At 40.0% G+C, this 12,594-nt stretch overlaps 1 protein-coding gene across 1 annotated transcript in view; it reads right to left on the bottom strand.

Annotated features, from left to right (window-relative positions):
* The window catches only part of LOC112235933 (phospholipid phosphatase 2), a 31,720-nt gene extending 28,302 nt beyond the window's left edge, over positions 1–3,418 (bottom strand). Inside the window, exon 1 of the mRNA XM_024404519.2 lies at positions 3,012–3,418. Coding sequence (XP_024260287.1) covers positions 3,012–3,072 — 61 coding nt within the window. The 5' untranslated portion in view covers positions 3,073–3,418. The remainder of the gene's footprint in view (positions 1–3,011) is intronic.
* Positions 3,419–12,594: the final 9,176 nt, after the last annotated feature.

Genomic DNA, 12,594 nt, shown 5'->3' with positions numbered 1-12,594 from the left:
GGAGCATGGATATGACTTACTTCTCCTTTCTTTGGAGGGTGCAAGAAGTGAGGTGGATCATCTAAATTTGACCGTGAGAATTTAAGATAAGACTCGTGACATGGTGGGCTTTAGAGTTCATTAGGGGGGCCAGCCAGACTCTCTCTATGTAGCAGTCGTTGTGATGTACTCACTGCTGAAATCTCATGGTGGAATGGATCATATCCTGAAAGCCTGGGGATGCTGCCCTGAAGCAGGTCCCAACAGGCATTACCCATTCTGCTCTCCTCTTCTCTCACACCACACTGAACAACAACAACGTGGGAATGTGCTGCTAAAGGCCAGACCATTACGCAATCAGTCTGCCAAGTGTAAGTGCAGTTATCAGTTATCATACACCCCCTGTGTAACAACACCCCCACATTGGAGCCTTGACAGATGGAAAACCTACCGCTAAGCAGTGTTTCCCAACTCCCAAGTGTTAAACAAATCAAAACATATTTAATATTTGAGATTCTTTAAAATAGCCACCCTTTGCCTTGGTGACAGCTTTGCACACTCTTGGCATTCTCTCAACCAGCTTCACCTGTAATGCTTTTCCAACAGTCTTGAAGGACTTCCCACATATGCTGAGCATTTGTTGGCTGCTTTTCCTTCACTCTGCGGTCCAACTCATCCCAAACCATCTCAATTCAGGCTCCCGAGTGGCGCAGTGGTCTAAGGCACTGCATCTCAGTGCTAGGGGCGTCACTACAGACACCCTGGTTTGAATCCAGGCTGTATCACAACCGGCCGTGATTGGGAGTCCCACAGGGCACTGCACAATTGGCCCAGCGTCGTCCGGGTTTGGCCGGTGTAGGCCATCATTGTAAATAAGAATTTGCCTAGTTAAATATATTTTTTTTTATTGGGTAAGGTTGGGTGATTGTGGAGGCCAGGTCATTGATGCAGCACTCCATTACTCTCCTTCTTGGTCAAATATCCCTTACACAGCCTGGAGGTGTGTTGGGTCATTGTCCTGTTGAAAAACAAATGATGGTCCCACTAAGCCCAAACCCGATGGTGTATCGTTGCAGAATGCTGTGGTAGACATGCTGGTTAAATGTGCCTTGAATTCTAAATAAATCAAAGACAGTGTCAACAGCAAAGCTTCCCCATACCATCACACCTCCTCCTCCATGCTTCACGGTGGGAACCACACATACAGAGATCATCCGTTCACCTACTCTGCGTCTCACAAAGACACGGCGGTTGGAAACAAAAATCTCACATTTGGACTGATCAGACCAAAGGACAGGTTTTCACCAGTCTAATGTCCATTGCTTGTCTTTCTTGGCCCAAGCAAGTCTCTTCTTATTGGTGTCCTTTAGTAGTGGTTTCTTTGCAGTAATTCAACCATGAAGGCCTGATTCACGCAGTCTCCTCTTAACAGTTAATGTTGAGATGTGTCTGTTACATGAACTGTGTGAATTTATTTGGGCTGCAATCTGAGGTGCAGTTAACTCTAATGAACTTATCCACTGCAGCAGAGGTAACTCTGGTTCTTCTTTCCTGTGGCGGTCCTCATGAGAGCCAGTTTCATCATAGCGCTTGATGGTTTTTGAGACTGCATTTGAAGTTCTTGAAATGTTCACAATTAACTGACCGTCATGTCTTAAAGTAATGATGGACTGTCGTTTCTCTTTGCTTATTTGAGCTGTTCTTGCCATAATATGGACTTGGTCTTTTACTAAATAGAGCTATCTTCTGTACCACCCCTACCGTGTCACAACACAACTGATTGGCTCAAATGCATTAAGGAAAAAAAAACACAAATTAACTTTTAACAAGGCACACCTGTTAATTGAAATGCATTCCAGGTGATTACTTCATGAAGGTGGTTGAGAGAATGCCAAGAGTGTGCAAAGCTGTCATCAAGGCAAAGGGTGGCTACTTTGAAGTATCTCAAATATAAAATATATAAAACACATTTGTTGGTTAATACATGATTCCATATTTGTTATTTCATAGTTTTGATTTATTCACTATTATTCTACAATGTAGAAAATAGTATAAATAAAGAAAACACTTGAATAAGTAGGTGTGTCCAAACTTTTGACTGGTACTGATTGTATTGCTATAGCTTCACCTCAAACCACTGTCCACTTGTACATTTGCACTGCCCTATTATTTATCTTCATTGATTCATTGACAGTCTGCACTTCAAATTCCCAGCCAGAATTCATATAGAACTAACTCAGTATTGAAGTAGCTGGTCTGTCATGCACATTTGCAAGCAAGATCCTTGAAAATGCATTGAATGTGGAAAAGAGGCATATTCTTCAAAAGATGTTGGAAGGCCAAATAGAGGAAAATAGGGATAAGGGGCACTCATATTACATTTCCACAAACAAATATTGAGTTTACTGAAATTCATTACAAAAAGTAAAGGCCAATGATTCAAATGAGCCTTTCCTATTTTCCCATGGTGCAATTTAATATCACATCATGTCATCTGGACAAATGTGCATGTTTGTAAGTGGTGATGGTCTGGAGCAGAGACAGGCTTGCATTAAAAACAAGCTACTCCCATCTTATTCTCTACTACGGTGTTATAATCAGTATAAACTGGAGAAAGTGTTAACACAAAAACTTAAATCTGACTCTTTCACAGTCCGCCAGCTTTATAAGAATTGTCTCTAAGGGCGCACATATTTGAACTTTCTATTTTTTTTAATGAAGAGTAGGCCGACAGTTCGACTCAACTATGTAATCAAAAGTGACTAAATCAGTTAAATATACAGTAAAGACGTTGTCATTTGCCACATACATTAACCACGAGGAGGAATATTATGTTGGTAACAATCTGTATACCTTTTCCATTTCATGCCCAATGGATTTTCATCAGTCTAAAATTAAAATTACCGAGGCACGGACACGGTAGTCCCAATGACTGTATGTGAATAGATCTGATTACGTAGCCTGCCTAGTATATAATCCTGTCTTTGTTCAAGCGCAGTGTGAAATTGATACACTGTAGCTACTGTACTTACCCACTACCACGCACAGCACGTCCACGAAGACATACAGCTTCTTTTTTCTAAAATCCGTCATTTTTCCTTCTGTGTTTGATTTAAAACTTTTTTCAAAACTTACTTTACGAGTGCCGTATGCAAACTGCCAACCTGTATCGCGAGTTCTTCCGGAAGGCTACTTCCCTACCTGCCCACAAATGCTGTTACCTTGGAATGCAATTTTGAAATCCCAAAGATGTCTTCCGAACTCAGACTCTAATCATCTCAATCGGCCACAGTGTTAAAACTATTACGCCCTTTGCCCGCATATTTTGGTTACGGACTGAAAAAGAAAACGTTTTTATATTAGTTGAGGCGTCTGACAAACCAACGCAACCCTCTCAGTGCACCACGCCACTGATCCCTCCTTCCCACTTCCTTACAGTATTTTATGCGGCGTTCAAAACAACTGGGAACTCGGAAATAGTTACTTAAATGTGCGAAATTTGAAAGGTAAGAATTGACACAAGCCAGGTTTCCAGCCAACCTTTTTATAGATATAAAGTACATGTCGGATAAAAAATGTCACGATGGTAATAGCAAATCAGTAAACTTTCCAAATGTTGACAAAACAAAATATGCTAGAAAAGGTGTGATTTGTTTGCGTCGGTAAAATAAATGATTCGAGAAATTGTGGTGGAAACGACATTATACTCAAATATTGATAGCCTATAGGCCTAATAACCATCATATCGTAGTACATTTTAGGTGACGCGATGACGTATGGTCTTCCCACTATGACTCGGGAAAGCATGCAGTTTAGAAGGCTGCAGCTGAAATAAATTATGAACTTTACAGGGTGGTGAAAGTGCACTGTGATGAGTTTAATGCTCCATTCCAATAAATATGGGGGATCTAATTCTGGTGACATGATCAATGCTTAATTGGCTCCAGTTTGAGAAATAAAAACGATCCCGCTCTTATCCATAATATCATAATGTAGGCTATACCAGCACTGTATCTGCGAGCTGTAGGCTAGAGCTCACTATCAAGACCAGACTGGGCACATTTGCTATATAATGCAACAGTTTGAGACAAAACCATCGGCAGAGTTGAAAACGCATGGAAACCCATTTAAAATGGATCCGACACTTTTTTTTTGCAATTTTCGCCTAAAATGCCATACCAAAATCTAACTGCCTGTAGCTCAAGACTTGAAGCAAGGATATGCATATTCTTGATACCATTTGAAAGGAAACACTTGGAAGTTTGTGGAAATGTGAAAGTAATGTAGGAGAATAGAACACATTAGATCTGGTAAAAGATAATATAAAGAAAAAAACATGCGTTTTCTATTTTTTTCATCATCTTTGAAATGCAAGAGAAAAGACATTATTACATGTCATGATTTTGGCCAGTAGATGGCAGCAGTGTGTGTACAAAGTTTTAGATTGATCTAATGAACCATTGCATTACGATTCAAAATGTTGTATAATGTGCCGAATTCGTCAATTCATAATTTTTCAAGTACACAACATAATAGAGAACATACAAAAATTATATGATAATACAACATTTAAGTTTACACACTCCCAGGAATGTCATAAATTATGGATAATTAGCTTCCCTACAGAAAAGACACCAACCTTCACACATCTAGATGGGGTGAGGGGGGCCAGACACAGCAGGGATTCAAACTGTAGAACCCAGTTCCTACATTTGAATATAAAAATAGATTTGATCAAACAAGACTATTCTACATTTTATCTCTGGGACCATCAGGATGACAAATCAGAGCAAGATTACAAAAATGACAAAAACGTAAGTATTTTATTTACCTTGAGAGGTCAAACCAGTTGCCGTGATAAAAGTTTTTTGTTGTTGTGCATTCTCCTCAAACAATAGCAAGGTATTTTTTTCACTGTAATAGCTACTGTAAATTGGAAAGTGCAGTTAGATTAACAATAATTTAAGCTTTCTGCCCATATAAGACATGTCTATGTCCTGGGAAATGTTCTTGTTATTTACGTCATGCTAATCACTCAACCATCCCGTGGTTCGGTGGGTGGGGGTTAGGGTTGGGGGGCGGACACCGAACCCGTAGAGGTTAAAGGAAAACTCCACACAAAAACTCTCGTAATATGAATTTCATTTTTCCATTGTTGATATTGTCTCAAAATGTTTTGTATCTCAGCAATTAAGTTTTCAAGATATGTAACTTTCAAAATACAGAAATACAGCCTCTATGATGCATTTTGAATCATATGATCATAACGGCTGTATTCTGTATTTTGAAAGTTTTGGGGTGGAATTTTCCTTTAACTTATATTTTTTATTTGGTATATGGGAATTTAACAGCAAAAATTATTTTTTGTGCACTACGTCATCATGCACATCCTTTTATTCACAACAAGTCAATGGAAATGATGGAAACATCTCTTGTGGGAAAATGCACATATTGTTGTTATGCAGATTTTTGAATAACTTGCATGAAAATCTGTTCCCAATTGGATGGAAACCTACTGTAGCTACTGACAGCAACAATAAAGGAAAGCAGAGCAGAAATCATCCTTGCGCTCTGAACCAGCCCCTGTCAGTCTTGCTGGTGGTAAAGCAGTTAGTTTCTCAGAGTAGTCTACAGTGCACACAGTGGATAGCATCTGACTATTGGGGAGTTGCCTGTGTTACTGACTGACTGTGTACATGTGCCATAAAACTTATGGGGATATTTTAGGGCATTTCCATAGATCAGTGTCTACTGGGATTTTGGGGGGAAATCCATGGCACTCTACATTAATGGTGACATATTGATAATAAAGACATTTTTATATATTTTATATGTTATATGATTAGTCTAAAGTGATCAGTCACAGAATTCAAGGCAAGTAATTATTTACTAAATATAATTCTAAACATTGTAATAACATTATCGTTACAAATTCAGGGGTAGCCCCAATCAGGACTCGAACATGGGTCCAGTAACTGTGTAGCCAACACCTTAACTGTGACACCATGAGGTCGTATACTCTTGACTAGCTCACTAGGTGTTAAGTTAAGGTCGCTACAACATGACATGACATCCATGACAACCAAACTCCATCCACTCGAGCCAGTAGGCTACAGACCTCAGCAGGCATCGCATGCAGCGTTTTCTTGTCCAGAGCCAATACTGCATTCTTGAAAAGCATTTGCATAGTTTACCATGCAGAGCCGGACCCTTAATTCAGTATGCAGTATTTAACAACATGCTATCCTCCCAAACTGTCAACCCCTTCTGTACCCGCTGTTGAAAAAGCAAAAAACACCAGGGATGCTGACTCACACATGACTGGGGTTGACCGGTTGACACTGGGTAGTAAAAATAAAATAGGGTTTAAATGTGCCATAAGTTGTGGGCATTATTCAAAGCTCTAAAAAAGTGTGTGTGGGCGTACTGGACTCAGTATGTGGAAAAATTAAAACTCTATGAGTTACAAAAGCAAAGGGAGTTTTATAAGTCCTGCTGGGACTGTAGAATTAACATCACCAAGCAACAGTAGGACTCAGAGGAACTGGGATAACTTTTTGTTTCTTCATCAGCACTAGACCTGGGGCTAGATGTTCTAGCCTGGTTTGACAGACTTATAGCCTCTCTTATAACACAGCAGCTCTTAAAAGAAACTGCAGTAAATACGTAGACACGCATCAGTAGATGATACGATATTACAGCATATAAAGGATATATATAGAACAGATGAAACATATATTACTTGAATTACTTTGCAAGTGGCCTTATTTTGACTTGCCAGGTCACAATGAAACTTGATTGGATAAAAACAATATTCAAAGTACTGTACAGATGCCAATGAAAACCTCACAGTGTGTTATAACATAAACAAATTCAGAACATATAACAGAAAAACAAAGAACAGGGTTCAGACGTCATAAGAAATTATATTACCACATACAATCAACATCAATAGTTTTCTGCCCCCTGCTGGGGGAGTGGGGACACTGGGGCTTTATTTGAAATGGTGTTCTCTCCTCTGAGATTCTGAAAAATAAAGAGAATAACTTAGAACATGTTTTTTTTGGTTAGACAAATAATATAGCATAAACGTGCAATACAGAGTAATCAATCAAACAAAAATGCTTCACTAAATTAGTCCTACTCTGTGTATTTTTATGTGGACTTCCAGAGATCTTCAATGAGATCATTGTCTACAGATATGTACAATAGAAATCTGTGTTTTTCCATTTTTTAGGGCACAGTCCAATTTTGCCATCGGGTATATAAAAGTATGCAATTGTGGATCCTTGTGACGTCCCTACTCTAAACCCTAACCCCTACCTGCATGACCCCTCTGACCCTCATGCAATGACTGACTTGGTGGCTCATTACAACAGTGAACTATCCTCCCACCTGGATGTTCTTTTCCCCCTTAAAAGGAGGGTGGTCTCCTTCAACATCCCAGCGCCATGGTACAATCCTGAGTTGCGTGCCATGAAAGCCACAGGATGACAACTAGAACGGCTCTACAAACGGAACAGGGCTCATTGTCCATAAGGAGGCCTACAAAGACCACATTCACAACTGCAAGGACTCACTTGCCACAACCTAATCTGCCTATTTCTCCAACATCATAAGGAATGAACATGGAAACCCAAGGAAACCCAAGAGAGCTCTTCTCAAACATCAACAAACTTCACCATCGACCTTTATGTCAGTTTTCTGGCCTCTTTTCAAAACAAAGTCGAGGCTATCTATCCAACAGCTGCAACAGTCTCACCCTTTCTTAATGGTACGGGACACCCAAGTGCACACACACATTTATTTTTATACTACAACAATTACAGGGTAGCTTACTCTGTTGACACTGACAAACAGATCAATAAAAACCATGTTGTCTGATCCATATAATCGGCCTACGAAAAGTGGCGACACGAATACAATATGACGTCCATCTAACCTGAAGGAGGAATTTATTGTCCAAAAAGAAACAAAAGTGGCACTGACCCAATGATAAAGACAGTGAATATGCACACTCACAGGGGATATGGCCGATGTTCTCCGCTGGTGCCAATAAGATAGGCTACTGTTTGCTCAATTAACTTAATCATTTTGATAACTAAAAGACAAATTGGAGTCTTTTCAATGTCATTTTTTTTTACAGTAATAGCCATTTGCTTTTAAAACAGTTTTTCCATTCATGTATTTTTAAATATTGTGATATGCCTGGCTGGATCTCTGCTTTTCACTGACAGTCATAACTCAACAATCATCTATTTGGTATTTGCAGCATGAGCTGCACAAATTGCGGGCCCTTCAGACTGTAGGTTATGTGATTTAAAACAATCCACATCTTTTTTTTATGAAGCTAATGATCCCCTGTGGCAAAATCATCATATTTTCTGGTGTAGTAGCCTATTTTTAAGGATTTTATTTATTTCTGTTTTCAGTGCATTCGGAAAGTATTCACACCTCATTACTTTTTCCACATATTGTTACGTTCCAACCTTATTGGAGGTCGGTAGCCTAGTGGTTAGAGCATTGGGCCAGTTACCGAAAGGTTGCTAGATCAAATCCCTGAGCTGACAAGGTAAAAATCTGTCACTCTGCCCCTGAACAAGGCAGTTAACCCACTGTTCCTAGGCTGTCATTGTAAATAAGAATTTGTTCATAACTGACTTGCCTAGTTAAATAAAGGTAAAAAAAATATATTTATAAAATTGATTAAATTGTTTTTTCCCCTCATCAATCTACACACAATACCCCATAATGACAAAGCAAAAACAGGGTTTTAGAAATTGTAGCAAATGTAAATATAAAAAAGTATTCAGACCCTTTAGTAAGTACTTTGTTGAACCACCTTTGGCAGTGATTACAGCCTCGAGTCTTCTTGGGTATGACGCTACATGCTTGGCACACCTGTATTTGGGGAGCTTCTACCATTCTTCTCTGCAGATCCTCTCAAGCTCTGTCAGGTTGGATGTGGATTTTTCAGAATGCTGTTCATTGACTACAGCTCAGCAATCAACACCATAGTACCCTCCACACTCATCATTAAGCTCGGGCCCTGGGTCTGAATCCTGGACTTCCTGACAAGCCACACCCAGGTGGAGAAGGTAGGAAACAACAACTCCACTTCGCTGATTCTCAACACAGGGGCCCCACAAGGGTGCTTGCTCAGCCCCCTCTTGTACTCCCTGTTCACCCATGACTGCGTGGCCATGCACGCCTCCAACTCAATCACCAAGTTTGCAGACGACACAACAGTAGTAGGCGTGATTATCAATAATGACGAGACAGCCTACAGAGAGGAGGTGAGGGCCCTGGGAGTGTGGTGCCAGGAAAATAACCTCTCACTCAACGTCGACAAAACAAAAGGAGCTGATTGTGGACTTCAGGAAACAACAGAGGGAGCACGCCCCCAAACACATGGATGGGACCACAGTGGAGCAGGTGGAAAGCTTCAAGTTCCTCTGTGTACACATCACTGACAATCTGAAATCGTCCACCCACACAGACAGTGTGGTGAAGAAGATGCAACAGCACCTCTTCAAACTCAGGAGGCCAATTTTGGGGGCTTGGCACCTAAAACCCTCACAAACGTTTACAGATGCACAATTGAGAGCTTCCTGTCGGGCTGTATCACCACCTGGTACGGCAACTGCCCAATGCTTCATCGGGGGCAAACTACCTGCCCTCCAGGACACCTACAGCACCCGATGTCACAGGAAGGCCAACAACCACCCGAGCCTCTGCCTGTTCACCCCACTATCATCCAGAAGGTGAGGTCAGTACAGGTGCATCAAAGCTGGGACAGAGAGATTGAAAAACAGCTTCTCAAGGCCATCAGACTTAAATAGCCATCACTAGGCGGCTTCTACCCGGTTACGTAACCCTGCACCTTAGAGGCTGCTGCCCTATATACATAGACTTGAAATCACTGGCCACTTTAATAATGGAACACTAGTCTCTTTAAAAATGTAACATATATACTATATTCTATTCTACTGTATTTAGTCTATGCCACTCCGACATTGCTCATCGTAATATTTGTATATTCCTTAGATTATTTGACTTTTAGGTTGTGTGTATTGTTGTGAATTGGTAGATATTACTGCACTGTTGGAGCTAGAAACAAAAGTATTTCGTTACACCCGCAATAACATCAGCTAAAGATGTGTATGTGACAATTAAAAATGTATTTAAGATCACCCCCAACGTGCAGGTTAATCTCAAGATTGAACCCAACATGGGGGGACTGTCATGACGTTGGCCTGTGGGTGAGGTTTATGACCCCACCCCATAAATACCTTTCTCCCTTTCCTCTCTCTTGACTCTACAGAAGGACTCTTGAAAAGCCTTTGTTAAACATATAGAGTCTGGGAACATCAAAAGGTGGGGGGAAAGGAACCATATTTCGGTAATCCAACCAGTTGAAAATATGCATTGGTACTTAATGAATATGATGCCAGATCAGGTGGCGTCTGAGACATTCTTACTAATGATAGGATGACATAAACTGTATCTTGGAAAGTCTACACATTATAGTTATCAGATTCACATGGAATTGTTGTGCAATTTAAATATTTAAATATGAAACTATTTATGAAAAGATCAAATGTAATTTTAGGTTAAAGCTCTGCTCACTCAGTGGCCCCACCCATGTGAAGAGACATTGGTTATAAACTATGAAACACGCCCTTCTCTCCCCTTCTATATAAAGTCCTTGACGAAAATGTAACTTTCTGATCCGAGGACGAGAGGACGACGGTCTCCACGTTGAAAGGGCTCAGATAATAACCTAATGAAATTAGCATTAGCACCTAACGAAATTAGCAAATTTCAACATGAAGACCCTGCCGCCACGGTTAGTCTGTCATCATGTTTAGTATTCTCCATGGTTAGTCTGTCATCATGTTTAGTGTTCTCCATGGTTAGTCTGTCATCATGTTTAGTGTTCTCCATGGTTAGTCTGTCATCATGTTTAGTGTTCTCCATAGTTAGTCTCTCATCATGTTTAGTGTTCTCCATAGTTAGTCTGTCATCATGTTTAGTGTTCTCCATAGTTAGTCTGTCATCATGTTTAGTGTTCTCCATGGTTAGTCTGTCATCATGTTTAGTGTTCTCCATGGTTAGTCTGTCATCATGTTTAGTGTTCTCCATAGTTAGTCTGTCATCATGTTTAGTGTTCTCCATGGTTAGTCTGTCATCATGTTTAGTGTTCTCCATGGTTAGTCTCTCATCATGTTTAGTGTTCTCCATGGTTAGTCTGTCATCATGTTTAGTGTTCTCCATGGTTAGTCTCTCATCATGTTTAGTGTTCTCCATGGTTAGTCTGTCATCATGTTTAGTGTTCTCCATGGTTAGTCTGTCATCATGTTTAGTGTTCTCCATAGTTAGTCTGTCATCATGTTTAGTGTTCTCCATGGTTAGTCTGTCATCATGTTTAGTGTTCTCCATAGTTAGTCTGTCATCATGTTTAGTGTTCTCCATGGTTAGTCTGTCATCATGTTTAGTGTTCTCCATAGTTAGTCTGTCATCATGTTTAGTGTTCTCCATGGTTAGTCTGTCATCATGTTTAGTGTTCTCCATGGTTAGTCTGTCATCATGTTTAGTGTTCTCCATAGTTAGTCTGTCATCATGTTTAGTGTTCTCCATAGTTAGTCTCCATGGTTAGTCATCATGTTTAGTGTTCTCCATGGTTAGTCTGTCATCATGTTTAGTGTTCTCCATAGTCTCTCATCATGTTTAGTGTTCTCCATAGTTAGTCTCTCATCATGTTTAGTGTTCTCCATGGTTAGTCTGTCATCATGTTTAGTGTTCTCCATGGTTAGTCTGTCATCATGTTTAGTGTTCTCCATAGTTAGTCTGTCATCATGTTTAGTGTTCTCCATAGTTAGTCTCTCATCATGTTTAGTGTTCTCCATGGTTAGTCTGTCATCATGTTTAGTGTTCTCCATGGTTAGTCTCATCATCATGTTTAGTGTTCTCCATAGTTAGTCTGTCATCATGTTTAGTGTTCATGTTAGTCTGTCATCATGTTTAGTGTTCTCCATAGTTAGTCTCTCATCATGTTTAGTGTTCTCCATGGTTAGTCTGTCATCATGTTTAGTGTTCTCCATAGTTAGTCTGTCATCATGTTTAGTGTTCTCCATAGTTAGTCTGTCATCATGTTTAGTGTTCTCCATGGTTAGTCTGTCATCATGTTTAGTGTTCTCCATGGTTAGTCTGTCATCATGTTTAGTGTTCTCCATAGTTAGTCTCTCATCATGTTTAGTGTTCTCCATAGTTAGTCTGTCATCATGTTTAGTGTTCTCCATAGTTAGTCTGTCATCATGTTTAGTGTTCTCCATAGTTAGTCTGTCATCATGTTTAGTGTTCTCCATGGTTAGTCTGTCATCATGTTTAGTGTTCTCCATGGTTAGTCTGTCATCATGTTTAGTGTTCTCCATGGTTAGTCTGTCATCATGTTTAGTGTTCTCCATAGTTAGTCTGTCATCATGTTTAGTGTTCTCCATGGTTAGTCTGTCATCATGTTTAGTGTTCTCCATGGTTAGTCTCTCATCATGTTTAGTGTTCTCCATAGTTAGTCTGTCATCATGTTTAGTGTTCTCCATGGTTAGTCTCTCATCA

This window comes from Oncorhynchus tshawytscha, linkage group LG01 (assembly GCF_018296145.1).
Source record: "Oncorhynchus tshawytscha isolate Ot180627B linkage group LG01, Otsh_v2.0, whole genome shotgun sequence".
Lineage (NCBI taxonomy): Eukaryota > Metazoa > Chordata > Actinopteri > Salmoniformes > Salmonidae > Oncorhynchus > Oncorhynchus tshawytscha.
Note: the sequence above shows the minus strand (reverse complement) of the source record. Positions and strands in the feature narration are given on the sequence as shown.